General features: G+C 40.5%; 14 protein-coding genes across 14 annotated transcripts; 8 read left to right on the forward strand and 6 right to left on the reverse strand.

Annotated features, from left to right (window-relative positions):
* Positions 1-15: 15 nt before the first annotated feature.
* Positions 16-1002, reverse strand: BBOV_III008220 (Mitochondrial ribosomal subunit family protein). The gene is made up of 6 exons (XM_001611900.2): positions 783-1002; positions 592-733; positions 446-557; positions 275-410; positions 125-240; positions 16-91 (listed from the first exon to the last, which is right to left on the reverse strand). Exons 1-6 carry the CDS (start codon positions 956-958, stop codon positions 45-47), a joined length of 729 nt encoding a protein of 242 aa, XP_001611950.1. The 5' UTR covers positions 959-1002; the 3' UTR covers positions 16-44.
* Positions 1003-1080: 78 nt separating this feature from the next.
* On the forward strand, positions 1081-2800 carry BBOV_III008230 (uncharacterized protein). Its single transcript, XM_001611901.2, has 3 exons — positions 1081-2578; positions 2614-2662; positions 2697-2800. The coding sequence occupies exons 1-3, from the start codon at positions 1530-1532 to the stop codon at positions 2739-2741; spliced, it is 1143 nt and encodes a 380-aa protein (XP_001611951.2). The 5' UTR covers positions 1081-1529; the 3' UTR covers positions 2742-2800.
* A 102-nt stretch (positions 2801-2902) lies between these two features.
* BBOV_III008240 (putative integral membrane protein) lies at positions 2903-3355 on the forward strand. The gene is made up of 2 exons (XM_001611902.2): positions 2903-3206; positions 3242-3355. The coding sequence occupies exons 1-2, from the start codon at positions 2980-2982 to the stop codon at positions 3324-3326; spliced, it is 312 nt and encodes a 103-aa protein (XP_001611952.1). The 5' UTR covers positions 2903-2979; the 3' UTR covers positions 3327-3355.
* Positions 3356-3538: 183 nt separating this feature from the next.
* BBOV_III008250 (RNA recognition motif domain containing protein) lies at positions 3539-3955 on the forward strand. The gene is made up of 3 exons (XM_001611903.2): positions 3539-3692; positions 3726-3806; positions 3841-3955. The coding sequence occupies exons 1-3, from the start codon at positions 3570-3572 to the stop codon at positions 3916-3918; spliced, it is 282 nt and encodes a 93-aa protein (XP_001611953.1). The 5' UTR covers positions 3539-3569; the 3' UTR covers positions 3919-3955.
* A 342-nt stretch (positions 3956-4297) lies between these two features.
* On the reverse strand, positions 4298-5537 carry BBOV_III008260 (putative integral membrane protein). The gene has a single exon (XM_001611904.2). It carries the CDS (start codon positions 5487-5489, stop codon positions 4341-4343), a length of 1149 nt encoding a protein of 382 aa, XP_001611954.1. The 5' UTR covers positions 5490-5537; the 3' UTR covers positions 4298-4340.
* A 249-nt stretch (positions 5538-5786) lies between these two features.
* Positions 5787-8982, forward strand: BBOV_III008270 (DEAD/DEAH box helicase family protein). Its single transcript, XM_001611905.2, has one exon. The coding sequence runs from the start codon at positions 6102-6104 to the stop codon at positions 8961-8963; it is 2862 nt and encodes a 953-aa protein (XP_001611955.1). The 5' UTR covers positions 5787-6101; the 3' UTR covers positions 8964-8982.
* A 53-nt stretch (positions 8983-9035) lies between these two features.
* Positions 9036-10606, reverse strand: BBOV_III008280 (YEATS transcription stimulatory family protein). Its single transcript, XM_001611906.2, has 7 exons — positions 10349-10606; positions 10045-10177; positions 9891-10009; positions 9700-9853; positions 9547-9662; positions 9436-9511; positions 9036-9400 (listed from the first exon to the last, which is right to left on the reverse strand). Exons 1-7 carry the CDS (start codon positions 10433-10435, stop codon positions 9135-9137), a joined length of 951 nt encoding a protein of 316 aa, XP_001611956.2. The 5' UTR covers positions 10436-10606; the 3' UTR covers positions 9036-9134.
* Positions 10607-10757: 151 nt separating this feature from the next.
* BBOV_III008290 (uncharacterized protein) lies at positions 10758-12204 on the forward strand. The gene is made up of 3 exons (XM_001611907.2): positions 10758-11589; positions 11625-11976; positions 12013-12204. The coding sequence occupies exons 1-3, from the start codon at positions 10795-10797 to the stop codon at positions 12174-12176; spliced, it is 1311 nt and encodes a 436-aa protein (XP_001611957.1). The 5' UTR covers positions 10758-10794; the 3' UTR covers positions 12177-12204.
* Positions 12205-12433: 229 nt separating this feature from the next.
* Positions 12434-15755, forward strand: BBOV_III008300 (V-type ATPase 116kDa subunit family protein). Its single transcript, XM_001611908.2, has one exon. The coding sequence runs from the start codon at positions 12851-12853 to the stop codon at positions 15632-15634; it is 2784 nt and encodes a 927-aa protein (XP_001611958.1). The 5' UTR covers positions 12434-12850; the 3' UTR covers positions 15635-15755.
* A 235-nt stretch (positions 15756-15990) lies between these two features.
* Positions 15991-17483, reverse strand: BBOV_III008310 (ribosome biogenesis GTP-binding family protein). The gene has a single exon (XM_001611909.2). The coding sequence runs from the start codon at positions 17466-17468 to the stop codon at positions 16014-16016; it is 1455 nt and encodes a 484-aa protein (XP_001611959.2). The 5' UTR covers positions 17469-17483; the 3' UTR covers positions 15991-16013.
* On the reverse strand, positions 17438-18735 carry BBOV_III008320 (putative large subunit ribosomal protein L3). The gene is made up of 2 exons (XM_001611910.2): positions 18441-18735; positions 17438-18260 (listed from the first exon to the last, which is right to left on the reverse strand). Exons 1-2 carry the CDS (start codon positions 18710-18712, stop codon positions 17480-17482), a joined length of 1053 nt encoding a protein of 350 aa, XP_001611960.1. The 5' UTR covers positions 18713-18735; the 3' UTR covers positions 17438-17479.
* A 158-nt stretch (positions 18736-18893) lies between these two features.
* Positions 18894-20456, reverse strand: BBOV_III008330 (uncharacterized protein). Its single transcript, XM_001611911.2, has 8 exons — positions 20366-20456; positions 20234-20330; positions 19889-20196; positions 19705-19855; positions 19560-19670; positions 19395-19523; positions 19045-19296; positions 18894-19002 (listed from the first exon to the last, which is right to left on the reverse strand). The coding sequence occupies exons 1-8, from the start codon at positions 20428-20430 to the stop codon at positions 18913-18915; spliced, it is 1203 nt and encodes a 400-aa protein (XP_001611961.1). The 5' UTR covers positions 20431-20456; the 3' UTR covers positions 18894-18912.
* An 802-nt stretch (positions 20457-21258) lies between these two features.
* On the forward strand, positions 21259-24549 carry BBOV_III008340 (Nucleoporin autopeptidase family protein). The gene is made up of 2 exons (XM_001611912.2): positions 21259-22658; positions 22694-24549. Exons 1-2 carry the CDS (start codon positions 21419-21421, stop codon positions 24517-24519), a joined length of 3066 nt encoding a protein of 1021 aa, XP_001611962.1. The 5' UTR covers positions 21259-21418; the 3' UTR covers positions 24520-24549.
* A 253-nt stretch (positions 24550-24802) lies between these two features.
* Positions 24803-25279, forward strand: BBOV_III008350 (putative 40S ribosomal protein S21e). Its single transcript, XM_001611913.2, has 3 exons — positions 24803-24912; positions 24981-25102; positions 25138-25279. Exons 2-3 carry the CDS (start codon positions 24989-24991, stop codon positions 25261-25263), a joined length of 240 nt encoding a protein of 79 aa, XP_001611963.1. The 5' UTR covers positions 24803-24912; positions 24981-24988; the 3' UTR covers positions 25264-25279.
* The last annotated feature ends 12 nt before the right edge of the window (positions 25280-25291 follow it).

The following is a 25291-nucleotide window of genomic DNA, read 5'->3' on the forward strand; positions in this document are numbered from 1 at the left end:
TCTTGCGCAATAGATAAGCGGATATTACAGTAAACACTGCCAGATCACTCATGCCGTTTAACCTCTTTCATTAGTCGCTCGGTAATGTCGCCTGAGAAATATGTCCACGCATATAACGGCATACCTAGATAATGGGCATTGTGGACGAGATTATCGAATATATCGGCCTGTAGAATAGCTATATTGCTAGATTCATCGTAGTTATCACGACCCAGGATCTCCTTTAGCTTGCGTATTTGCCTGTGACGATATAGACTAATCCCTAGAAACCCACTCATCAGAGATACCCAAGTCATTAAAGTTGAATGAAAGGGTGACCTTAGTAGGTTGCGGCAAATTAGCTGGTGAAGCTTGTGCTAACCAGTTGACCCTATAGCGTAAAACATGTGGAAAGTTGTGTCTAGCCTGGCCTGCATTGTATATAGGTTACTGTAATAGGACCGACCAAATGTAGTAGGCAACGTAGCTTCGTGCTGAAGCCGAGTTAGCGGTGTTACAAACGCGCCAGGAGCTGTGGATCTTGGATTATCGTGTGTTAGACCCATAGCACGAGCTGTCTAGAAACATTGATTCTGTTGAATTACTACATACCCGATACTGTAGCATACGTGCATAGTGCTTCCGCGTAATTACACCTTGCTGTACACTGCGCACGTTCTTACGAATGGTTTGTGCGATGGATTGCGGGGTCTCCGGAACACCAACTCGATCGTGAAGCCGAATTATATCCATACTGTGTAAGATATATACAACTTGATCGAAGCAGTGAGCGTATAACTTACCTTGTGGCACACTCCTTTTGCTCGGCGCTCTTAGGGATCTTCTCGACCTTCCGGCGTTTCTTCTTACCCATTCGTTGCGATAGGAAGTACCACTGTGAAGTGGTTGCAGACAGGGTGTCTGAAGCACCGAATGCAATGTTGCGTAGCACGCAACAATTACGTAAAGCACAGTACATGATTATTATGGAGGTATACAATGGAAACCGCCTGTAGCTAGATTCCACGGTGCAATGTGTACTACAGTGGATATGGGTGCTATGACCTGTGACAGCCACTACCAACAAGGAATCATTAATCAAACGTTACACATCACTGTGAAATAGATTATATGTCAGTATATGTTTGTTACAACGACATAGTACCTGTTGTACGTTAGACTATATGGTACTCTAAGCTTCATGTGTGGATATGCCCTCATACATGTTTTGCGGCATTACCCACTTAATGGATCTATTGGAACTCATCTGTTATCTAGAATGCAGCGCTCTAAACATAACTAGTTGTATAGCCTTCAGATGTGTACCACATTGAAGACAGGATATCAGCAGCACCTTCTGATCCAATGGATACTTGTTAAGGACTAATATTTTAACTCGCATATCTTAGAAAAAGCTCATTGATGTACGTATCAAAAGGTGAAAATACCAATATTTTACATTTGGTGGTACTATCAATACTTTGTGCTATCTATTTGTGGATACCTCCTCCAGGCGCCAACCAAAAGTGCTCCACCAGAGAATATCAAAAATGGCATTAAAAACAGGATCTATACTGGTTAGTAAGGGTCCACCCTCGAAGGTGTTTGGGGATGATAACGAAACCGCGGAACCTCCAGTGATTAAATCACCGGAGATAGCACCGGAGCAATGGAAACCCAAAGCAGTTCTATCTATGGACTCAATTACGGTTGGAATAGGACCACCAAAAGCTTTGTCTTCTAAACCCACGGCCAAATCTCAGATATTCCCGAAAAACATAGTTGTTGGGAGGTCTGTAAAAGCAGGGTTGAATCTGGCACCTAAAGCTGTACCCAAAGCTCCCACTCCAATCCAGGTAGATAAAACGGAGAAAGGAATACCGGTGGAGACACCCAAGAGGCACAAAGATGAATTCACCGAAATTATGAGGGACCTGGTGTCCACAGATTCCCTAAAGTGCGATATATTAGAGGAAGATGGAAAACCGGTTACCGAAGACTCAGCTGAAACAAAACCATCGCAAAGCAGCATTGTTGAAATCCCACCAAAAGATAGCCTGCCAAATGGCCAAGTTAAATGCTTCACAACGGCAATGCCAACTTATGGGACCCTGCAAGAACAGAACACGATATCCGCCAAACCCTTAACTGAAAAGGCGAAGTCAGCCCATGATATCAAACTGGATGCATTCAGAAGAGTTGCAAATAAATTCAAGATGATAACCAGGTTAAGATGCGGTAAAGAGGAGGAATACTTCCCACTGGATCAATATGGCTACGCTATGCGTCACAGCCACTCTAACATTACTGACCCTTCGCAATGTGAATCAGCAAGACGTACCACAAGCCTAACGAGTGATAAGTTTGCATCATCCACGTTCTCTGCCACAGGAGGATTAGTACCAGCTTCACAGTACGATATAGGGAGACGAGCTGGGCTCAAGATGAACGCCATCACGCAAAAGTATAAAGCAATAAGAGAATCAATAGAAAATTTAGATTCATACAATGGCACCGAGGCTAAAGATGGACACTACATGGAACACAAACCAACAATGGCCAAATTATGGTCAAAACATGGTAGTACCGCAGTATTAACGTAAGTAATGCATCGATCACAAACATCGCAAATAGGAAAAGTGGGACTCAATATGACGAAGAAAATCTACCGGCATTATATTCGGTAAGCATATGCAATATTTTTTACAAAGTGTCAGGTGTACAAAAGATACAGCAGGGGTACTGCACACGGGTTACTGTGAAAAAGCATGAGAAGAAAATTCACTTCCATGTTTTAGCACAAAAACTCTAATGTAAAAAATTATAATTTAAACGCACAATAATTCATGAATGATCGAATGGCGAAAGCATCGTGACATGCAACAAAGCTGAAGTGCTTCTTATATGCTTTCTCCTGGAGGTACTAGATATGTACCTCGAAGTGGCGATTTAATCCATATGGATCTCGTCATATAGTCTAGAGATACATCCTCTTGCGAAATGAAACAAGAACTGCTTCAGCGTATATGGAAACTTGAGAAACTAGAGGGGTTTAATGGATTTGGGACCCTGGTGAATTCCGCCATCCCGGCGGCTGTTAGATGGATTGCCATCTTGGCAATTGTGACGTTATTGGACATTATCGGCGTATTCAGGTCCTTTCCTGCATTGGATGCAGGATTACAGATATTTATACATGTCTTCATGCGCATGAAACAAGTAAGAAGGTAGGTTTAGAAAAACGCATTGCAAAGTCCTATAGGCTAAACCTGCTCAGAAGCAACTGTGTTTACTTGGTTTTGGCGGTTTATAAGCTTTTCTCAAAAGTGCGAACCAACACGATATAGACGTAGCGATTGTTTAGTTCTAGGTACACACTGTCTTACAATGCGTGATATTAAGCAATAAAACTCATGATCGATTAATAATAGGTCGATTTACTTGCGTAGCGTAGATTTTATTGATCGATTCACCTGCACGTAGTTTGTATTATTGGTAGATGTGTGCCCTTTGGGAATAGTTAAGTATACGTTTATTGCTTTTTATATTGAATAACACATTTCTAATGCTAGTATCCATCCGTAGACATCATGACTACTAATCAGTCAGAGGTTTACGTATGCCCATTATCGCCAAACGTCACCACCGACCATCTGCGCGAGATAATGGGCAACTTCGGGGAGATATACTCTGTTGATTTGGAATCAATATCGGTAGGTTTCGGCTGTTTGTGTCATATGATTCAGGGTTGCCCTGATAGACAAATTGGCAAAGTCCAATTCAACGATTCGGAATCTGCCCGCAGTGCTTTGACACATATGGATAGGGTATATAATACATATACGTGACATACTTTCGTAGGGTGAGATAGACGGACTCAGGATACGTGTAACATTCGAAAAACCTGAAGGTGACGATCTACAAAGGTTGATAAAGTAGATCCGCATTACTTAATACCTCAATGAACTAAATGCAGTCTTAAAATTTTGGTGACTTACCCTAATGACACCTACATAGAATAGTTGATATGGTAAATGAATATTTACACAAACGTTGTATAATCCTATACATGAATCTTAATAGGAAACCCGAGATGTATTATGTGTACATATCGCTCCAGTTTATGGAGTACTACCACATTACGGTAGCAAAACTAATATAGAGTGAGCTAAGATATACGGCGGGTGTACCAACAATACTAAAAAAGCGTTAACAGATGTTCCATAGTAGATTTGCTAAGATATTGCAACGAATGGGAACTATAAACATAGATGCCTACGTGGATAAATTTCCAATTATAACTATGAAACATATGATACCGTTTGGAGTGAACCAATATTAATAATTGAGTTTTGTAACGGTTAATGTTTCTTAACCTTACTGACGCCTTTGGTCAGACGAGTGAATACAGTGCCCAAAATACTTTGGGGAAATACACTAAACTTGATATCACTGTCAACTACATTTTTAGTGTCGATCTGTGCACATGTACCATTTTTCGGTAACATTGATTGCTTCTTCGATCGACTCACGTTGACGTACATGTCCACAAAATCACAATGACGCAATCGACTCATTGGATTAAAAGCCGTCGCAGCAGCTGTAACTGCCATGAAATTAGCAAGTAACCTCACGAGCAACATAGACAAGTCACGCTCGACAAAGTAACGGCGTATAGTAACAGCAGCGTCTAGGGATACCCAGCTGTCTATATTAAGCAAATAACTGTTAAGGGAAAACGAAGTCATCCTTTTAAACACAGCGTACAACGCACAACCATTGCCAAATCGGTCCAGTACCAACGTTACTGTAAGCACTAAGTAAATAGCCAAACAGCCTAGGAACTCAAATATAAAGTTCTCCAACAGAAACAGACTATGAGGTGACAACTTGAAACTTATGTCACTTACTTTAGGAATACTAGACCCAGTTACATAAAGCCATACCCGATTTATGTACGTGTATATATGAACAAACGGCAGCGTTATAATCTCAGCAAAGGTTAGGCAATCCGCACAATCACGGAGTGTAGCATTGATATTTACATGGCTTGGTATAGTTGAACTATGATAGTACCTACTGACCACTGCCAGTAACATACCACAGCATACGCCTCCAAATAGTGCTCCAATAAAACGCGATACCATCTCCCTTTTGTTTATCAAACGGTAATGCCAATATAAGACATGACTGAAAGCATCACCATCAAAGCCCTGCGTTAAATAACGAGACCATGAGTAGGATATACAAACAATTAATAATCCCTCCAGCATCATACGCTGTAAAATGTGAAGTTTCAATATGTGCCATGTTGCAAGGTACTCCACAGTACGACAGAATATATCGTAAGTAATATAGTAGTACAAGAAATAAACAAAAGTGTTCACACAGTGGCCTAAACAAAACAGTATAGGCTTCAGAATATTCTGCGATATACGATTATGTGTCGTTTCATCACCATTATCACTATCACCTTGCTCCTTCACAGAGCGAGGTAGACGCAGTCTCATATCTTTGGGTGGTAGCTATTATCCTACCTTCTATGGCGATTGTTATAACCAAATTCATCCACCGAATCATACGGGTATGGATGCCGTAGCCTTATCTAACTTATCAGGCAAAATGAGGCTGACACATGATGTCTATCGATAGAGGTGCTACACATTGCCATGAATCTCTAGATTTTAAACATTCCACACGATATAATATTAGTATATGTACATATTTTAATACACATATACAACTTTTTGCTAAACTACCAAGATTCCATTACTAAACGATACGGGAATACACTTCACTCTGTAATGTCGTTTTTAGTTATTCAATGATTGTAAATAATACGTTAGATCACTTTTAATGCGATTTTTAGGTTGTATATTTGTATAGTAACTAATATACTTAACCGATACATTGCAAAATAACATTATCATACCTTCTTTCCTCTTAGAATTTACTACAATCATGGTTTCCCCCTCTTGCGTCGCTTTTAATCACTCCATTGACAAACAGAACTGATTTAGAGAGTTATATTTGATGAACATAGTTGCCAAAGTGGAGTGATGATGTTTCATGGTATGAATTAGACTTTAACTGTTTCCGATCTAACCGACCTGGGTGGCATCATGGCGGCTAATGATGAAGGGAAGTATACCTTCTCGGCACTAGGAATAAGTGGTTCTCTACAGGAGGGGCTAAAGAAAAATGGTGTGATAGCTCCATCTCGCCATCAATACAATGCAATCAAAGCCATACTTGATAGACAGGATCTCATTTTGCAGTCGAAATCAGGAACAGGTAAAACTCTAAGTTTTTGCATTGCAGTTCTGCATTTAGTTTATCAGGATGATTCAAGCACAAACCCTGATAACGATGATTCCTGTGTATCGGAGACATTGGAATCCACATCAGTAAGATGTCTATCACCGAAACATTCATCTTTGGATATAGAGCAAAACGACCTAGAGAATATGGATATATCATCAGTTGATGAAATGGAAGCTGATATTACTTCTGCCACTGAAATTAACCCCCTGGGTCAACATACAAAAAACATTTCGATCCATGATGGAATATCATTTGGACAAGTTGTCGTAATAGTGCCAACCAGAGAATTGGCCGCCCAAATATGCAAGACTCTAACCCAGATTCTAGACGGTTCAACTCTCATACGGTTACACTTAATTGTAGGCGGTGCGAGATTAGATGAAGGTATAGCTGACCTCATTAACAGCGCTCCCCAAATTATAGTTGCCACCCCCGGTAGATTGATAACAACAATGAGCAGGGGAATAAAGTGCACTGAAACTCAACAAAGACATACCATAATGAGATACATGAACACACAGACACTAGTACTAGATGAAGCGGATATGTTACTGGATGAGCATTTCATTGGCCAGATTAAAACAATATGCACTAATATGGTGAATCCCTTTGTCCAGATTATCGCTACGTCGGCAACATTTATCAAGGCCCAATTCAAGCTTTACGAAGATATGATAATGAAGCAAGATGAGGATTTCTTGAATCGTGTAGCGTCTTATTTCTCGATGGATACTTATGGAAAGATAGAGTCACTGAAGAAGGCATTTGGAATCCACGTTACACGCAAAATATACAGGTTGCTCAATGGCCACATAGAAACCCCGAATAGCGGGGATGGTATCATCGATGACCCTGTATCTAAATTTCCAGAAGAATTGAATCAAGCAGACAACATTAAATATACGTCGCTACTAAAAAGGGTTATACTGCCCAAAAGAAATATTGTCAAGATGATCGTATCGGCAAGTCATGTCAGTCGTATGGAAGTATCGAAGAATGTCGTATGTTTCACAGAGAATGACTGCATACCTGATTATAAGGGTCTGAGAACTGCTATTGAACAGAAAGAATCACTAGTTGAGCAGTCTGATACGCCAGTGCTAAAAAATGTCCAGTTTTTCTATGTAGAGGTCTTTGAAGCACCTAATATAGTAAAGCAGATTGCGCTAAAGTTACGCGTGGTGGTTAAACTTTTGGAAGACCCGCGATACATCAAGACTATAATATTTTGCAACCAAAGCCATACACGTATGCTGACTGCTAATGTCCTGGAGAGGCTTGGGATATCCTGTAGCCTATGTAGCTCGAGACAGCCTGTTAATTCCCGGAAAGTCATCATTGATGAGTTCATTAAATCAGGAACCAGTGTCATGATAGCAGCCGATGTGATAAGCCGCGGGATAAATATAGATAATGTAGACCTTGTGGTAAACATGGATGTACCAGAATCCAAAGAGGCCTTCCTTCATAGGTCCGGACGTACAGGAAGGTATGGAGGGTATGGTCATTGTGTATCTATATGCACAAAACCTGAGATGGAAACTTTGGCCTATCTAGAGTATGCTCTTAACTTTAAATGTAAACAGATGACGGACGTTGGCATTACGGAATACGTAGGTGCAAGATCCAGGCGTACAACCGATGAGTCAGATAGTGAAACTCCTGAATGCAGTTACGAAAACGACAGTAAAGCGGCTGATGTAAATAACGATTGTGACCACAGCTCCATAATATCGAGCTGTGCGCAAAAAACTAATGTAGTAACACGAAACAAATCGCAAACATTTCTAGGTTCATCGCAACAGGGATTCAATGAAGCTATAAGGTCCCCAATTATATCATCTATACACAGTTGTTTATTTCCAGGATTGAAAGAGTGTATTTTACCAGCTTATGCAGTTCTGTTGGAGCACGATCTTTATCTGGAAGGAGTGGCTCCTATTGGTATCATAAGTCCTGAATGTGGGACGGTTGATCCACCTGGGTCTGAAAACACTTTCCGCGTAAAGTTCGTGGAGTTACGAATGTCCAAAGTGACGCTTCATTTGTCATTGGATTTTTATGATGCAATTGTTGATTGTGATCAAGAAGAGGAGACCTATGGAAAGCTTCACCACATATTGGCTGTTCAGGATGGTGGTGGTGGCATATCAATTTTGGATCCTATTCACCACATATTCAAACCTATTTGCGGAACCTTGTTGATAAGCGTAGTTAGTACCAAAGATACTCTGATCCAACTCAGTGAGTTGATGTCCATGGTGAACGTCGACGTTCTGCTTCACCACCACAACGATATGTCGGAGCTTGCTGTACCCTTTGTTGAAATTTACGATGACCTAATGTATTACCCGCCAAAACTGGAATGCAAAAGTGAACTGTCCTTGCTTGTTGACCTCTTTCGCAACATGTTCCAGAGTGAGCGTGATGAAGATGCTCTGGCCCATGTTGATGTCGTGGTCAACTACTTTATACAGCATGTTACCGCCGGTACGCCAAGTCCCGTTATATTGGCATATCAGCTAGTATCACAGAAGCTGTATGCCATGGGGATTGGCCTTATGGATACTAGCATATCTAGTGGAGTGTCCTACAGCCGTCGTACTAGAAACATACATGGGAGTAGCGAGCGAAATAACACTACAGAGAAATCTATTTGACAACTAACTGCAGTTTTATGCATAGTTTTTGCATATTTGTGAACTATCTACTACATCGTGATTATATATTATATAGTTGCCTCAAACAACCCACGCCAGTTATTAATACGATACTAAAATAATGTCCCCTATCAGGATACCACAGATTAGAAGTTGTCGTTAGCACAGGAATTACATAGATTCTACGCAGTCGACAAACTCCTTATCGTCACTCTTATCGTCCATATTGCCATCGATGGAACCATTGGCCGTTAATGCTGCGCCGGCACTCAATAGCATCCCATGTTCAGGAGCTTGCTTTCTAGGTGACTGCCGTGGTGATCTCTCATGTAGAGGTTCAGCAGATGTAGCTTCTGAATGATCAGCACTTATTTGACCAGTGCCAAACTTGTTTGTAGGTGTAACGCATTGAGCACCTTTAACGTTGATCGGCGTTTCTAAAAAATTTTGGACCCGATAATAATAAACATACTGTTGCCACCGGTATCATCCATAGATGGAATTGCAGGATTCTTATTTCCTTGTGCCCTCTCTTGAAGGTATTGTATCTGCGTATTTTGGTGGCACATCCAATTAAGCCTACCTGGCGTGAAATCTCTGATGCTTCAGCCAATAACCGATAAGTTTCATTTTGGAAGTAGGATTGACAGCATATATATCTGCAAATTGCTTCTTTTTCCTTCGCAGCATGGTCGCAAACTGCACACAAATGTCAAACATAGATATATAGACTCACAATGCTCCTGGTATTTGTGCGGTGGCAATATATCTGTTGTGCTATACATCAACTGTTTATAGAACCATGACGAAGGCTCGTTAAATACAATTTCGTCAAAAGTCTCATTAATTGCAACTGTTGAAGGAGCAGTTGAGTTCTCCGAAGCATTCAACTACATATGCCTAGATATAAGAATAGCAGCAACTAACCACTAGAAAATGTTGAAGTTTAATCGGCTCTATCGAGTCATCAACGAAAAAGATCTTAACTACGATGTAAAACTCTCCCCAACCAACTTCTGTTACTTCATATGGCATTGATGTAACCACTATTTAGCATCATAATGATAAATTGCCAACATACCACGCTTTGGGTTATTGAAGGAGGGATCCAGATCAAATTGGACTTTCTTGATGTAATGGGTCATGTTTTCATTCGTTGGCGATCGAAGTATGCACGACCAACGATGGGTCATAGAGCCATAACGCTTCTTCTCCTGAATGCATATTAGATCAATGCCGAATACCCAGTGTTGTATCCACAATGGACAAAATGATCGCATATAGCAGTAACGTAGTTCCACACAAACGACCGACGGACTTTATAGATGCCATAATAATGCGTTATATAGAAATTCAATTTCGCACATATTGATGTGATGACATACCAGTGGAGTAAGTGGAAATGCATAAGTGCCGATAGCAATTTGCTTTCCAACCTTCACGTTTATCCGTTTTATGTTTTTGTTTACCATATTGAACAATATATATAAGCGCAATAACTCGTCGTTCAGTCTACGACGAAGGTAGACGCGTCAATGCAACACACCAAACAAGTATTAAGTTAGATTATTGCAATATAACCAATATAAAAGATGCACACATTGGTATTATGTATAGGTGAAACCTATGCGAAATGAATTTGTAACATTTAGGCTAATTATATGGTAATGTGTCTGACGCATTCAAGGCCGCTGATGCCTATAGCATTGACCTTCTATATTACATATGTGTTCCAATAGCCCTAAAAGTTGTTAATGACAACCATATAGATGGCATATGGAACCCTTAAGATATGAATATGCCTATGTTCGCCATGTCTTAATTAGACATAATGGTACGCCACTCCGTATACTCTTTGGCATACCTAAATGGATATCCTCCGTGGAACACGGCAAAACCAAGATCAACGTCTACTATGTGGACACCGAATATAGGAATAGATTCGTTCTTGCCGGTTAGATATTCTAGATTAGATCTAATAGGATTACAATTAAACAGCTCAGATGATACACCCATTCCCATGGAGGTGAATTCCACTGAACGGCATTATACGGAGACTTATGCATCTTATATTAGAAATTTTAGATGTAAATCTATAGCATCTCCAGACTCAGTTTTTAGGGAACCGCTTCCAGGAGAAGAAATCACACTACCTAACCCGTCTAGAGCTACCGGTGAATACCTATTGGATAGGGGCCTCATTGCTAAAATCGCTGAACTGAGGACTTTTATTGAAGAAATAGAAATAAGCCGGGGTAAGCATTCAACATTGAAGCTAATGGAACGAGAGATGAATAAGGATAATGCCGAGATACTCTGTCTAAGTGAGGAAGAAGCAAATAAAATGGAAGGACTCGTTGACGCTCGCGACGTAAAAATGGAAGAAGAACCATTACCTCCAATTGAAATTAATGATAAAACTCTGGAACCTATCAACGAACACTTATTTGAGGAGAATATGCTGGAGGAGGTATTAGGAAAAGCTATCAGCGTGTACCGAAAAGACAGAGACCAAGTAGCCATAACGAGGCTACAGGATATCGCTGAGGAAATGGCTCCATTCGTGGAAAAATTCCGAAAATCACGTGCAGAAAATATAATTGTACGTCTTATTGACAGTTACTTGGTAAGTGAGATAATGGGAATGAACAAATATGTCAGTACGAAAAAGAGGACTTCAACACCTTACTTGAGGAGCTCTACGACAAGAAACAGCTTAATAAGTATTTAATTCAACGATTTGACGAACTGATCAAATTAACGTCACAAAAGTTTAGGATCAGTGACAAGCACCCAGCCATATCGGAAAACTTCCTTCGTATACTTAAAGATAGGGTAGCTGCACAAATGCTAACATCAGCCAGAGGCACTGCTAAGTGGGTCAGGATACTTGCGGAATGTTTCAAGTATACCACCTGCGTGGAATACGAGGAGGTGCTGCGGAAAAATCTACGCAAAATCGAAGACATAGAAGATTTCAGAAACTGGCTTCTAGATGGTATCGCATATTGCCGTATGTTCATGTAAATAATCATACGTAAACCTTCAGGTGACGAGGGCAAACTGGAAGATCGCATAGAGGCTATGGAGTCAATAGAATCCATAGCAGTGTCACTACATCCAGTGTGGACACCCGTGGATGATCACATTGAAACCGAAGATACACCCTACGACCATCCTTTAATGATCGACGAATCATTGGCTGAGTTGTGAACCGATGCGCCGTCTATCGTGTTAACACCAAAAATGGCATGAATTACCTTTTCCACAACTAACGTATCAATCATAGAAAATTATCGTTCGTCGACAAATAAATGTATAACATATTATCCATGCATATTCATACATCCTTAATAGTGATAGAACATCGTGCACATGTAAGCAACCAACGTCGGCGCGCGACGGTGAGACCCACGCGTTTCTACAACGTAGCACTTTGCAAACACTTTTAATTATATTATAAAAACATATTAACCAACTATGTATTTGTTATAGTAGTTAGTTTCGCATGATACTCATATCTGCGTTAGACTAACAAATACTATACATGGGTTGTATTAGCAGTGGTGGATGTATAAATGAAAACGGATGCTCATCTATATGAGATCATCTTGTTCCATATATTATTATAGAATATTTGTCACATCCAAGGCCATACCACAAGGGTGATATCTTATCTCAGGCACGCGCCGGGTTCAGCCTTGAAGTTGCATACCACGGTGTGACAAATGCTCCGTTAATCATTCATCGCTACATATTCAGGCATTATCATATGGATGTGATTTAATTTCAGTATTTTATATACTGATATTGGAAGCACGCACAGTTCTATCGACAGCTGTGAGTGGTATTATACTTCCCCAAATACATCCATATTCTGAGTCAGGATGGGTATATTCAGATCGGTAACCATGTCCCACGGGACTTTGGTCATTCCGCAAGAGAGGGCCAGGGATTGCATTGACCTGCTTTGCCGTAATACCAACATCCAGTTTGTCGACATGAACGAACGAAGACTGGACAGGCCATACAAGAAATATATACAGCGTATCCTTAATATGGAGCGCATGATAAGAGTATTGACTGAAGAGGTTACCTCGTTGCCTGGTACCATGATTGTCAAAGATAGGATTGACGATTTTCTACGTTATGACAAGGTCTACCGACTGGATCAGGTGGAAGAGTCACTAGTAAAACTTTATGAACAGTTTGAAAAGTTCAAGCAAAATGATCTCATGCTGAAAACGGAACTAGAGGAAGTCATGAACGAATACAGTGTGATGCTAGTGGCATTGAAGCAGCTCAATGCTAGCAAAAAGCAGGGATTCCTACCAACGGACACGCGTGTACAAAAGTCATCAGGTATGGATGAATCGGCAGAATCTAACGCTCAATTGTTGTCAGAGAGCGACGAAAACGGCGAAGTTCTGGACACTGAAATGGTTAACATTAGCCCTAGCCCTGAGAGTGACTCCAGCGGCTCGACACTGGCATTTTCTAACATAGCGGGTGTCATAAGCGCTGAGGACAAGGACGCATTTTCAAGAGCTATTTTCCGTGCTATGAGAGGTAACGTGTACACCTTTTTCCAGGACAGTCAAGTAATCAAGGAGGCAATCTTATCACGAGGACTCATCACTGAAGAAGAGGCCTCTATTCGCGGGAACGAGGAAAAGATTGTCTTTGTCATTTATTGCCAATCGGCTAGCGGCAGTTCCACCTTCCAAAAACTCCAAAAGCTTTGCAATGGTTTCCAGGCGAAGACCTTTGCCTGGTCTAAATCACACAGTCACATCAACCAGCGACTACAGGAGTTGGAAGAAATTATACGCGATAGGCAAAAGGCTCTGAACGCCTTCAAAAGGTACTTCAGGGAAGAGATTGCCTGCTTACTGGAATGCCCGAGGCCCGATGGAAACAGCGTGATAGAGGAGTGGTCTCTGTTCTGCCGTAAAGAAAAGTATATCTACTATATCCTCAACCACTTCGAGGGAAGTGATATAACTCTCAGGGCAGACTGTTGGTTTCCTGAAGAAGAAGAGGAAACCATCAGAACATGCTTACAAGCTGAAAAGTCAGAGGGTCGTGTAAGCGCTTTGTTGTTGATCGATCACCAATTTAAGGAAAGGAGGTACTTCGACGACCCAGCCACTATGCCACCAACTTATAACAAAAATGATGTTTTCACCTCTGCATTCCAAGGCGTCGTGGATACCTATGGTGTCCCTCGTTATAAGGAAATGAACCCTACTCCTTTCACAATCGTTACGTTTCCTTTCCTGTTTGGTATAATGTTTGGTGATATTGGACATGGCATGTGTGTTATTTTAGCAGGCTTGTTCTTGATAATCCGCTATCCACAGCTCAGGAAGAAATATAATGACGAAATGGCACTTATGATCTTAAATGGACGTTACATGATATTGTTAATGGGTATATTCGCGACATATACAGGTTTTATTTATAATGACTTCCTTTCGTTACCAAATAACTTCTTCGGTTCATGCTGGGTAAGGGAGCGCGCTGCCTTAGCCCATGGAGCAGCTGCGGCAGGTGAAGTTACTGAAACATTGGTAAAATCTACAGAATCCTTCCCAGTTTCTTTCGGTTTGGATGTTGCGTGGATTCATGCCGTCAATGAACAACCTATGTTGCACTCGTTTAAGATGAAATTATCTATTATCGTTGGTTTTCTGCAGATGATGATGGGTATTTTGCTAAAGGGTATGAATGCTATTTACTTCAGGCAGCCGTTGGACTTTTTCTTCGAGTTCATTCCTCAATTAGTTCTCATGTGCTGTTTTGTTGGTTACATAACATTCCTAATTTTTTACAAGTGGCTTACCCCGGTAACTGCAGATTACCCCAAGCCTTCAATCATTATTACTCTGATTGACATGTGTCTGTTTAAGGAGTTGGCGGAACACGATGTTATGTACCCCGGTCAGCGTCATGTTCAGAAGGTCCTTGTTTCCATGATGATGCTTTGCATTCCTTTGATGCTTTTACCTAAGCCGTTGTATATGTGGTACCAACAGAGGAGAAGGATCGTTATTGGTGATGACCATCCTAAGGATCACGAAATGGTTTATCGTGGCTATGACGATGTGGAGAACAATGTCTCAGAAATTGCTAACGCTGAAATTATTGACAGGGAAGAAAATGCCGTAGAAACGTCTCCCTTTAAACGTGTAGCTACAGACAGTACTCGTTATGAAGGAGAGTTTGCGGTAACTATTCACAATGATGGTACCATATCGGAGGATCACAGTGGTGGTCACAGCATGACAGATATATTCATTCACCAGCTCATTGAGACTATTGAGTTCAGTTTGGGTATAATTAGTAACACTGCCTCTTATCTCCGTTTATGGGCGTTATCGTTGTCTCACCAACAGCTATCTGCTGTGTTCTTTAACCAAACGGTTTTACGTACACTAAGCGGTGAATCTGGCGTCGTTGGTACTACTATCTCACTATTTTTCACTTCAACGCTCTTTGCTGTCATCACTGCTGCTGTAATGTTGGGTATGGACACTCTCGAGTGCTACCTTCATGCTATGAGGTTGCAGTGGGTTGAATTCCAAAACAAGTTTTACAAGGCTGATGGCAAACCTTTCAAACCCTTTAATGTCAAGGTTCTGCTTGAAAATCCGGAAACAGAACAATGATTAACTTCGGAAATTACGAAAACATACAAAATAAAATACTAGCTGATATGTGGTAATATTCACAGCTGCTTAATATGTTACTAATTGCAAACCTGTTTCGATAATGTTTATAGTCATGTTTATAATGTCATCTAATATCCACAGCATTGATATTTTCCGCTGTTACGATCACTAGAATTTGCTATCGCACTTTTAAATGTAGTGCAGCAGAACAACCATAAAATATCAAAACAATAAAATTTATTCACATCGGATTATTTTGATATTCATTACACCAACAATGCTTAGTTAAACGTTATTAAAGTGATTATGATGTTTATATTAACGCTGTTTAGAAATTAGTGTTTTGGTGGTCATTAAATTCCCCATCTGGTAGATGTCACCTGTTAGTTTGTTTTTTCTTGTATTCCAACAAATCAATAGGCTTCGAACGAATAAAATCTGATCTTTCAGCTGCTACACGGAGTACATCAAGCAATTCATCTTTGGACATACTATCAATGTTCGCACTCTTCAAGCTGTCTGGGAGCAATTCGAAATTCTTGTAAATAAGTTCTTTCAAATCTTTCGTCGATACCATGCTTTGTCGTTTGATATACTGTTCGAAATCAGCGCCTTTAACACTTTTATAGGAATCAGCAATTGACAGATTGGCAAGATCGAATTTGTCTCTACAGGCATCGAAAATAGCTCCCCAGATACCGCCTAAATCAGCTCCACCGTATTTTGAGTAAGCAATGGGTAATGGACTTTCAATCTTGTACACCTGTCGAAAGAGTAGTATTTGGCCAGGAATTTGCGTTTGTGCTACTTTGTCCATTTTGGTACATACTATGATAAATGGTATACCCATTGACTTAAGCATTTCGTGAACTTCCATGTCAGAAGACTGTGGTTGGAGGCTACCGTCAATCAGAAAGATAATGAACTTTAATTCATTGCGTCTTTGCAAATATGCCCTGAGTGCACTATTCATTGCATGTACGGTTTCTCGATTTTTTATCTTAACAAAACCGTATCCTGGGAGATCAGCGATTGAAAGTACGTCACGCCCCTTTGTATCAACTGCTTTGAATATGTTGATACACTTTGTGTACCCCGGAGTTTTTGAAACGAATGCCATATCGCAGCTTTTCTTCCGTGTCTTCATGTAGGTCATCATGGTGTTGATAAACGATGATTTCCCTACATTGCTTCTCCCAACAAGACATATTTCCGGCAACGCTAAGGATGGTAATATTGCTGTGTGAATATAACTTCCTATGAACTCTAATGTGGATATTTGCGATGGCGATGATTTAGTGGGTACGACTGGTGAGGCCCCTTCGTATAGACTAGCTGCAGTATCAAGAGGAATACCCATTCTTACAGGTTTAATCGTTGCTTTGCCTAGTGGATTCTTCCCCGTATATTTTTCCAGTGGCCTAAGGAAATGAGTGAATTCATTTTCCTTGACGGTGTATTTTGAGACAACTTTAAAAGAACGGTCCTTAAGGGTTGAACGTGATTTTTTCACTGCCCCGTCAGCATTTCGCTCAGAGCTAACAATATTTCTCCTTTTTTTAATCAGGCGCCTTTCCTCCGTTCTTTTGTATCGTTTCAGAGCTTTACGCACCTGTCTGACTTCAAAATCACTACTAACTGAGAACTGCTCCTTTATACGATCTGCTACTTTTCTTCCGGGTCCTTTGTACGTGATTTTGGGAGATGCCATAAGTTTATAATTATTGAGTACTATGTCATTATGTTCAACATTCACCTTAGTGAACGACCATACCGAAGTTATCCAAAGCGTATAGGTTAAAATAATGTATATGCTAACCAGCCGCCTCATTTTATATATGATTATTGCGATTGATGGTGGTCATACATGGGATCTTCCGGGAACAAGAACGGATCACGTTCTTTAGGTGGCTCCTGTAGAGTCACTGGATACGCTTGACCTGATTTGGGGACGAATGTTGGATAATGTATGTGCAACCCTCTGTTTTTTCGTACACATATTCCTAATGCGTCTCGTATTTTTAAAACACTCATCACATCACCCGGTACTGTTCCTTTAAGGAATATAAGATTGCGATGTGCCTCTATTCTAAAAACTCTACAGTTGGTAACTCTTGGGTCTGGGCCTTTATGGCCGCCCATTTTTGTGCCTCTCCAGACGATATGTGCAGATTTCCCCTGAGCGATTGACCCGGGAGCGCTATGCGCTTTACACTCTGTTCCGTGACTAGCGTTTTGCCCTCCAAAGTGCCACCTTCGCATTGCACCTTGGAATCCCTTTGGTTGTGACCAACCTGAAACAAATACCCACTGACCAGGTGTAAAGTGCCTTACACTCATATAATGCCCGACTGGTAATAAACAATCACTTGAGCACTTAAATTCAGCAATATGGTCTTTAGATCCTACTCCTGCTTTAATGAATCGTCCTATATTTTGTTTTGACTGACGATTGATATTCCGATAACCTAAGCCGAGTTGCACTGCTTCGTAACCATGCTCGGCTATAGTTCTTTTTTCTAATACTACGCATCTATCAACGTGGCATACGGTAACCATGTGTCTTTCTCCCCAGTCATCCCAAAGAGACATACAACCGAGTTTATATGCCAGTACTCCACACCTGTAGAAAAGTTAAATACGGAATTTGATGTCAACTAGCGGAAGATAATATAGCAATTTGTTTGGATATGGATTCCGATTCGCTATTGTTATAACATCAGATTTGGCAGTCTATATAAGAATAGCTATGATTCCATTGATAAAAATATTTATAAGCATCCATTTATATTCAGCAACATACCGTCTACTATTCCATATGGCAACTTGTGGTTTTATTTTTAAATTAGCAACGTCGCTTTCTGAAAATGTCTCATGTTCTGGAATTTGAAGTGCTGCTGATTTAGACAAAGCGAACTTCTTCTTCTGTTGCATACGTTCTAATCTTTTGATCCATCTACTAGCATGAGGTTTAGCAAATGAACGTATTTTAGGTCCACCAGTATCGGCACCTATGGAAAAATTCCTTCGCGCCACCTGAGCTAAGGCACTGAATGGGCTGAAGCATCTACCCATGGTCACTATAACCTGACTTAGTCATCTTGGAATGATTGTATCTACTGAAATGTATACATACTCATTAAAGTGGTCCTCATATGGTGTATATCACTATATTAGAAGCTCGTCCATATAAGACACTATTACACATCACTATTCCAGTGTTATACATGATTCATTATTTCAATTTATATTAAGTTAATAGTATTTTTAATGTGTTAATAATGAACCGGTTCATCGATATCCGAGAAATCGTCGTGTTCATTTTCTTTGTACACACCGTTATCAGATTCCCATCTGATATCGGCCTGAATAGTTATCAATTAGAATCAATTAGGTAGCAAACATACAGTTTTGGGATATGCGTAGAACACATTATGGTCTGGGATCTTCCATCGTCGTTTTAGCATATGCAATCTCATCATCAGCTTCTTAGTATTCCGCATTCGGTCGCATTCAAAGAACGCACCTATTTCGTGTTTTGATCCATCTGTTGATGGTAGTTTTATAACCTTAACTGATTTGGGAAAGAACTTGAGACTATTTGCCAAATGGCTCAATTCAGCTTCATCAATATCCGATTGCCAGCCTATAGTGAATACCTATGTTCGTCATGATTTAAGAAACAATGTAATCACATGAAAATTAGTTAACACAGATCTATCACATCTAGCAACTACAGCTCAATGGTACTACATACCTGATACTTTGATTTAGAAGTTATGAAATCTAGTTCGGGGTGAGATAGAAATAGCGAAGATCGTGCGCTGTATAAGAACGAAGCACCCATCAAAGAACCGTACTGATATCTTTTGGGTATTGCTACTTCCTGTAGACTAATAGCAAAAATCACTGAGCATCATACCTGCAATTCTGCGATTATCCTGTTGGCGTCACGTATTGTGTCGCACAGTACCCATGCTGTTGAGTCCTGCTCTCCATTACTTTTAAAGCGGAATACAATATTAGTAGGTTTCTGTCTCATTTGAGATTATATAGCATATACGTACCACTGATACCGATGTATGTTTTTTTATGACTTCCGCCAATTCTAAACGACCGTAGCTCTTATTCATTCCGGTTACGGTTACTATGCGATGAAGGTTTGTTGGCTCAGCAAGTTTTCGTAAATCCTCCGACAGTGTTAAATATCTTTCACATCTGTGGCATATAACTACGCTATGTTTAACCTACTGTTCGACGTAGCATTTAACATCATGTTCATCACATATGTATGTTCTTGCTTCTGGTGGTAATTGGTCCAACAATGTTTTTTGTATAGATTTGGTGAAAAATGTAGCCTTTGTTGTCTCATTTTCATGCGATACATTTTGATCTGTAACATCACCAGATGCGTTGCTATCAGTGTTCTTGGAACTATCTGTTTCTCCAAAATGAAAATTAGGCGTCATTAAGCTTTCAACAAGGATTAACACACGCCCGCAGGGAATTCCAAAACGATTCCTCATAATATGGACGTCATCTTGCGATATATGCATTCCCTGTAAGCATTACTACTAATATGGCCATTAAGCTTACACATTTTGCAAAAATGTCGATTACATGACTCTGTGTGTCCAAAAGCTTCGGCGAAAAGTTTTCAACAAGCAGCGCTTTTTGCCTAAGTAGCTCCAGTCTATAAACTCTTAACCATGATTGGACGTCACTTACGGCACTTCATCTGGATAATGCCTTCGCATTACCGAAAAAAATCTGGGTAATGCTGTCTTCCACATTGTTTTTGTGGAATTAATATTCCATTTTTAAATATTAATTACCAGAGATAGGGTTACCGGGATATTGAGCATCATATGTAAAAATTATCTTTTTACAATTTATTTAAATAAAACAATATACTTAACAAATAATGAAATATAAAGCCCAAGCGATGTAAAACGTGCTGGATTTGTTATTTAGTATGCTATAATGATATAGATAATGATTCTCGATGATGGTGTCATAAATGGCGTTGTAAAGTTAATAATTATGACAAAATATAGATTGCTCTTGTCAGGGGACTGAAATAGGAATCCGGTACCAGGAATCTGACAAAACATTCCATACTTGGTTATAGAACCGCTGTTTATATAGGACATCGTTACACTTTATTGCGATAGAACAGATCCTTAGCTACTTCCAATAATAGATTTTCTTTATTGGCCTTAAGGCACACTATCTTAGTGCGTCATTTTTATTTATCGCATTGTCACACTACTGTGCCCATATAGCATGGCACGTTGGCCTAACGTTTGATAAAACCAGATTAGAAATATGATACCACAACCCAAAGTCTAAGGAGAACGTTTAATGCATTATCATCGCAATCAATTATTCTACACATCACACACCAGGTTATAAATATATAACATAGCATAAAAGTGTAGAAGGATATACTTGATTAAATTTGTTACGACACCATAAAAAATCATTATCCATATAATTAATTCTACTATGATCCTCACTATTATAGTCTTCCAAATTTTAAATAATTCCCATGGTGTTCACGCCCTTCAACGCGCGATGGAGTATTACCCAGCTGTTAGATTGTAATATTTACTGGATGGTTTCTATGGATACGTTTATAAAATATTTTTTCAACAGAATATTTTAGTAAAATAGAACTGATTGTGTTCATATGGGTTAGGAATCTCGTTATACACTAGGGTGTCATGTTATAGTTCTCCTGAATAGTTTTGTGTACTTATTACCTCGATTGTACTAACAATGTTTGGCAACAACAATAGAGGTTCCAGTTTTTGGAGCAGCTCTCCACAGCAAAATACAGGTATTGCAAGCTCGTTAAACACATTGGGTTCTTTGGTCCCCTCAGGGCAAAATGTCGGCTCAACTTTCGGTGGTTTCGGTAGTAGCAACACGATGGTCACTGGTGGTTTCATGAACCAAACTACAGGATCTACTTTTGGAGCATCGCAGAACACATCTCTATTTGGTCAATCTACTCAGCAGAACCCTTCTTCTGGTTTTGGTACTGTGAGCAATACCGGCTCATTTTTTGATCAGAACAAGCAGGGATTTATGGGTTCTTCTAATAATATATTCGGCCAGTCTAGTACTAATACTACCGGTGGTGGACTGTTCGGATCTGGTTTGAATACGGGGGTCACGTCTTCCTTCGGTAACAACATGAATACTGGGTCATCTCTATTTGGAAGTTCGACTCAGAATACCGGTAGTACTTGGACTGGTGGATCCAGTACTGCTTTTGGAACACAGATACAGGGTAATGAGGCAGCCACTACGCAGACTTTTGACAATTGTTCTATTACCCATATATCCTTTGACAAGCCTGAATTTTGTGCGGATGAGTTTCGTTGGGAGTATTACAAGAAGGCCAATCCCCAAGTTGGTAGCTCCCTCATGCAGCAGAATACCGGTACCACAACAAGTACTGGCTTGTTTGGGTCTACCCAGCCCGCTACTACCAGCACAGGTATTGGTCTATTTGGCTCTAGCCAGCCTAGTACTACAACCACCACTAGTCCGTTTGCTACGACGCAGCCGGGTACTACGACAACCGGCACCGGTCTGTTTGGGTCATCGCAACCCAGTAATACTGGTGGCTTTTTCGGTTCAACACCCAGTACTACAACTACTACTGGCGGTCTGTTTGGTTCATCGCAAACTAATACTACTGGAGGTTTATTCGGCTCAACTCAGCCGAGCACTACCGGTGGGCTATTTGGTACCACTCAATCCACTACTACCGGTGGTTTGTTTGGTTCCACTCAACCTAGTACTACTGGTGGCCTCTTTGGTACAACTCAGCCGAGTACTTCTGGTGGACTATTTGGTACAACGCAGCCCAGTACTACCACTACAAGTGCTGGTTTGTTTGGCTCTACACAACCTAGTACTCCCACTACCAGCTCTGGATTATTCGGGTCTTCACAGTCTAACACCACTGGTTTATTAGGTTCCACCCAACCTGCTTCGTCCACTACAGGTATGTTATATGTTACCACAACCATTGTTATACAGGTTTATTCGGTACCAATACCACGTCTAACACTGGTTCTACTGGCCTCTTTGGGAGCAGTACAACTTCTACTATTGGCACTTCTAATACCGGCCTTTTCGGGAATTACAATGCTAGTAACACCAATACCACTACAGGTACAACTGGAACAGGTCTTTTTGGCTCATCAACTAACACTGGTTCAACTACTACTGGTGCTACAAATACCCTGTTTGGATCAACTCAACCTAGTAGTACTGGTGGTCTGTTTGGAAACACCCAGGCTGCACCATCGACCCAATCCAATTTGTTTTCCAATTCGTCGTTGAATACCACTACTGGTAACGCTTCTACATCCTCTTTATTTGGAACTACCGGTACAGGTAGTAGCAATTTGTTTGGTACCAATACCACTACTCCCGGGAGCTCAAGTTCTCTATTTTCATTTGGATCTGGGACAAATCAGCCTCTAGGTTCAAGTACATTATTCGGCCAGACGACACAGACACAGGGGTCTAATACTAGTTTGAGCCGTTTAAATATTAACTTTAATATACGCGATTCCTCTCCAGGTTTACGTAGCTTTTGGACAAATGACGCTGCATTACCTCAGGAGGCAAAGGATTATTTGATGAAGATCACTAATGCGCGGAAGAATCTTACGGAGACATTAGCTCACAGTTCACAACCGAAGCAGTCGGAGTCGGTCATTGATGGTATCGAGGACATGAATGATCGATTTGGCTGTCGTAAGATTCTTAGGGAGCTTGGTGTAGAACTACCTCGTTACATGCTCCATATTAGTAGCGACAACACTGATTACGATGATGCTAAATCACGGCAGCCAGTAGTTCCAACTCCTGAGGCAAAATTCCAGGAAGGATTCAGTGCTGGCTTCACCAATGTTATACAAAAATCGCCTGATGGTTCCCTAGATGGTCACAGCAGCGACAAATATTCCTGCTTGGACGACCAATTCTTATCTTTACATAATGGTGGTGCTAAGGAATTTGAGGCTCTACGTCATCAAGCTCGTGGTTGTCATTTACGCAGGCCTAATGATCCCGTTACTTTACAGTCTGATGACCTTCCTTCTGTATCTAGACGCAAGTCATTGTTTGAGGAACATGTCAATCAATTGACTTCAGATGTAGATCTAATAACTCAGGAAGCCGATCAACAACGTTCGGTCCTAGGCCAGTTGGATACTCAATGTAACGTGTCTCAGAAATCCATATTAACTGAGGATAATGCGGAAGTATTGCAGGACGATAACGCTGTATGTCTCGACAGTCCTTTGCCGCAGGAGGCGTCATCTGCCTCTTCGTGTCCTATATTCAAGCTTGCTGATGACACACCTGGCAATCCACCCATCTTAACTAGGGAGGGATACTCTACAAGGCCCACGATGGCCTCTTTACGTCAGATGACCGATAAGCAGTTATCTAATGTTATGGATTTTCAGGTGACACGTGAAGGTTTTGGTGATATATTGTGGCCTGGCTACACTGACCTTCGAGGTTTGAATTTGGACAAGATTGTTGACATAGGTAACAGGAAGGTAACTCTTTATGGTGGCACATCTCAAATACATCCTGTTGGTGAAGGCCTTAACAAACAGGCTACTGTTACTTTGTATAACTGCATACCGGATGACAGCGGCAAAGATAAATCCATAACTGAGACTGTGAAGCAGCTTGAGCAGCTAAAGGAACACACAGAATCTTTAGGTTGCAAGTTTTTATCTGGCAACTTAAAGACGGGTAAATGGGTGTTTACAGCGCCCTGTTTCGTTAAAACGGGTGCCGGTGACGTTATAAACCGCAAGGATCTCGCTTTTATGTATTAGGTAGACTGTCTGATTAAACTAATCGTTACATTCAGTATGTATTTTATGCGGTGTATAATCTAGGTTAGTTTCGTGGTATATACATTGCACATTATGAAAGTTATGAAGACATCCTACCGTAGACTTAACACTCTGATTCTCGAGACTATAATACGTGACAACACAACACCAAAATGATTATATAGCAATGCTAAATATAAAGTACCTTGTTATTATATGTAACGTAATGTGTAGAATGACTGCTATGTGTCATTACCGTGGTCGCGCAGCCCATATGGGGAATTCTGAAAAGCGACCTAAATTTCTATAATTTCTTGGACCCCGTCATTTCTAACATTTACCAATCGTAATTTGGTCTTATCACAGTCACTTCATTACGTAATACTTCAATCGGTGAGTTATTTGTGACCCCCTGTATATACGTGGTATCATTGCCTGTTGTTTTCTGATAACTTCATTAGGTTACAAGATGATTAACGTTGACGGAAAACTCGTTGATTTATACATTCCTCGTAAATGCTCTGCCACTTCACGTTTGTTGCCTGCTATGGACCACGGTTCTGTACAGATCAACATTGGTTTGGTATGTTTTTTCGTGTGTGATTTTAATTATTTCAGACTGATGAGAATGGCTCTTACACTAACCAGAACGTTGCTTTTGCTCTTAGCCACACCTTGAGGGTTCGTGGTGACGCTGATGAGGCTATGAACCGTTTGTTCAAGGAACACGGTCTCTTGAACTAAGTGGCGGTTTAGCATAACTTTTGGTCTA

Source organism: Babesia bovis, chromosome 3, assembly GCF_000165395.2.
Source record: "Babesia bovis T2Bo chromosome 3, whole genome shotgun sequence".
NCBI lineage: Eukaryota > Apicomplexa > Aconoidasida > Piroplasmida > Babesiidae > Babesia > Babesia bovis.

Excerpts from the sequence above, each read along its gene's own strand:
- BBOV_III008220 (XM_001611900.2), bottom strand. The coding sequence starts at position 958 with ATGTACTGTGCTTTACGTAATTGTTGCGTGCTACGCAACATTGCATTC. Across the intron at positions 411-445 it reads TACGTTGCCTACTACATTTG|GCCAGGCTAGACACAACTTT; the intron begins GTCGGTCCTATT and ends TATACAATGCAG. Across the intron at positions 241-274 it reads GACTTGGGTATCTCTGATGA|GCAAATACGCAAGCTAAAGG; the intron begins GTGGGTTTCTAG and ends ATATCGTCACAG.
- BBOV_III008230 (XM_001611901.2), top strand. The coding sequence starts at position 1,530 with ATGGCATTAAAAACAGGATCTATACTGGTTAGTAAGGGTCCACCCTCG. Across the intron at positions 2,579-2,613 it reads GGTAGTACCGCAGTATTAAC|GAAAAGTGGGACTCAATATG; the intron begins GTAAGTAATGCA and ends CATCGCAAATAG. Across the intron at positions 2,663-2,696 it reads ATCTACCGGCATTATATTCG|GTGTACAAAAGATACAGCAG; the intron begins GTAAGCATATGC and ends ACAAAGTGTCAG.
- BBOV_III008240 (XM_001611902.2), top strand. The coding sequence starts at position 2,980 with ATGAAACAAGAACTGCTTCAGCGTATATGGAAACTTGAGAAACTAGAG. Across the intron at positions 3,207-3,241 it reads CGCATGAAACAAGTAAGAAG|GCTAAACCTGCTCAGAAGCA; the intron begins GTAGGTTTAGAA and ends AAAGTCCTATAG.
- BBOV_III008250 (XM_001611903.2), top strand. The coding sequence starts at position 3,570 with ATGACTACTAATCAGTCAGAGGTTTACGTATGCCCATTATCGCCAAAC. Across the intron at positions 3,693-3,725 it reads TTGATTTGGAATCAATATCG|GGTTGCCCTGATAGACAAAT; the intron begins GTAGGTTTCGGC and ends CATATGATTCAG. Across the intron at positions 3,807-3,840 it reads CTTTGACACATATGGATAGG|GGTGAGATAGACGGACTCAG; the intron begins GTATATAATACA and ends ATACTTTCGTAG.
- BBOV_III008260 (XM_001611904.2), bottom strand. The coding sequence starts at position 5,489 with ATGAGACTGCGTCTACCTCGCTCTGTGAAGGAGCAAGGTGATAGTGAT.
- BBOV_III008270 (XM_001611905.2), top strand. The coding sequence starts at position 6,102 with ATGGCGGCTAATGATGAAGGGAAGTATACCTTCTCGGCACTAGGAATA.
- BBOV_III008280 (XM_001611906.2), bottom strand. The coding sequence starts at position 10,435 with ATGGTAAACAAAAACATAAAACGGATAAACGTGAAGGTTGGAAAGCAA. Across the intron at positions 10,010-10,044 it reads CTTCAATAACCCAAAGCGTG|TGGTTACATCAATGCCATAT; the intron begins GTATGTTGGCAA and ends GATGCTAAATAG. Across the intron at positions 9,401-9,435 it reads GGATGATACCGGTGGCAACA|AAACGCCGATCAACGTTAAA; the intron begins GTATGTTTATTA and ends AAAATTTTTTAG.
- BBOV_III008290 (XM_001611907.2), top strand. The coding sequence starts at position 10,795 with ATGGTACGCCACTCCGTATACTCTTTGGCATACCTAAATGGATATCCT. Across the intron at positions 11,590-11,624 it reads GTCTTATTGACAGTTACTTG|TACGAAAAAGAGGACTTCAA; the intron begins GTAAGTGAGATA and ends CAAATATGTCAG. Across the intron at positions 11,977-12,012 it reads AGATGGTATCGCATATTGCC|GTGACGAGGGCAAACTGGAA; the intron begins GTATGTTCATGT and ends GTAAACCTTCAG.
- BBOV_III008300 (XM_001611908.2), top strand. The coding sequence starts at position 12,851 with ATGGGTATATTCAGATCGGTAACCATGTCCCACGGGACTTTGGTCATT.
- BBOV_III008310 (XM_001611909.2), bottom strand. The coding sequence starts at position 17,468 with ATGAGGCGGCTGGTTAGCATATACATTATTTTAACCTATACGCTTTGG.
- BBOV_III008320 (XM_001611910.2), bottom strand. The coding sequence starts at position 18,712 with ATGGGTAGATGCTTCAGCCCATTCAGTGCCTTAGCTCAGGTGGCGCGA. Across the intron at positions 18,261-18,440 it reads GCCATATGGAATAGTAGACG|GTGTGGAGTACTGGCATATA; the intron begins GTATGTTGCTGA and ends ACTTTTCTACAG.
- BBOV_III008330 (XM_001611911.2), bottom strand. The coding sequence starts at position 20,430 with ATGTGGAAGACAGCATTACCCAGATTTTTTTCGGTAATGCGAAGGCAT. Across the intron at positions 20,197-20,233 it reads TCGACATTTTTGCAAAATGT|GGAATGCATATATCGCAAGA; the intron begins GTAAGCTTAATG and ends TAATGCTTACAG. Across the intron at positions 19,524-19,559 it reads GGATAATCGCAGAATTGCAG|GAAGTAGCAATACCCAAAAG; the intron begins GTATGATGCTCA and ends ATTAGTCTACAG.
- BBOV_III008340 (XM_001611912.2), top strand. The coding sequence starts at position 21,419 with ATGTTTGGCAACAACAATAGAGGTTCCAGTTTTTGGAGCAGCTCTCCA. Across the intron at positions 22,659-22,693 it reads ACCTGCTTCGTCCACTACAG|GTTTATTCGGTACCAATACC; the intron begins GTATGTTATATG and ends ATTGTTATACAG.
- BBOV_III008350 (XM_001611913.2), top strand. The coding sequence starts at position 24,989 with ATGATTAACGTTGACGGAAAACTCGTTGATTTATACATTCCTCGTAAA. Across the intron at positions 25,103-25,137 it reads TACAGATCAACATTGGTTTG|ACTGATGAGAATGGCTCTTA; the intron begins GTATGTTTTTTC and ends TAATTATTTCAG.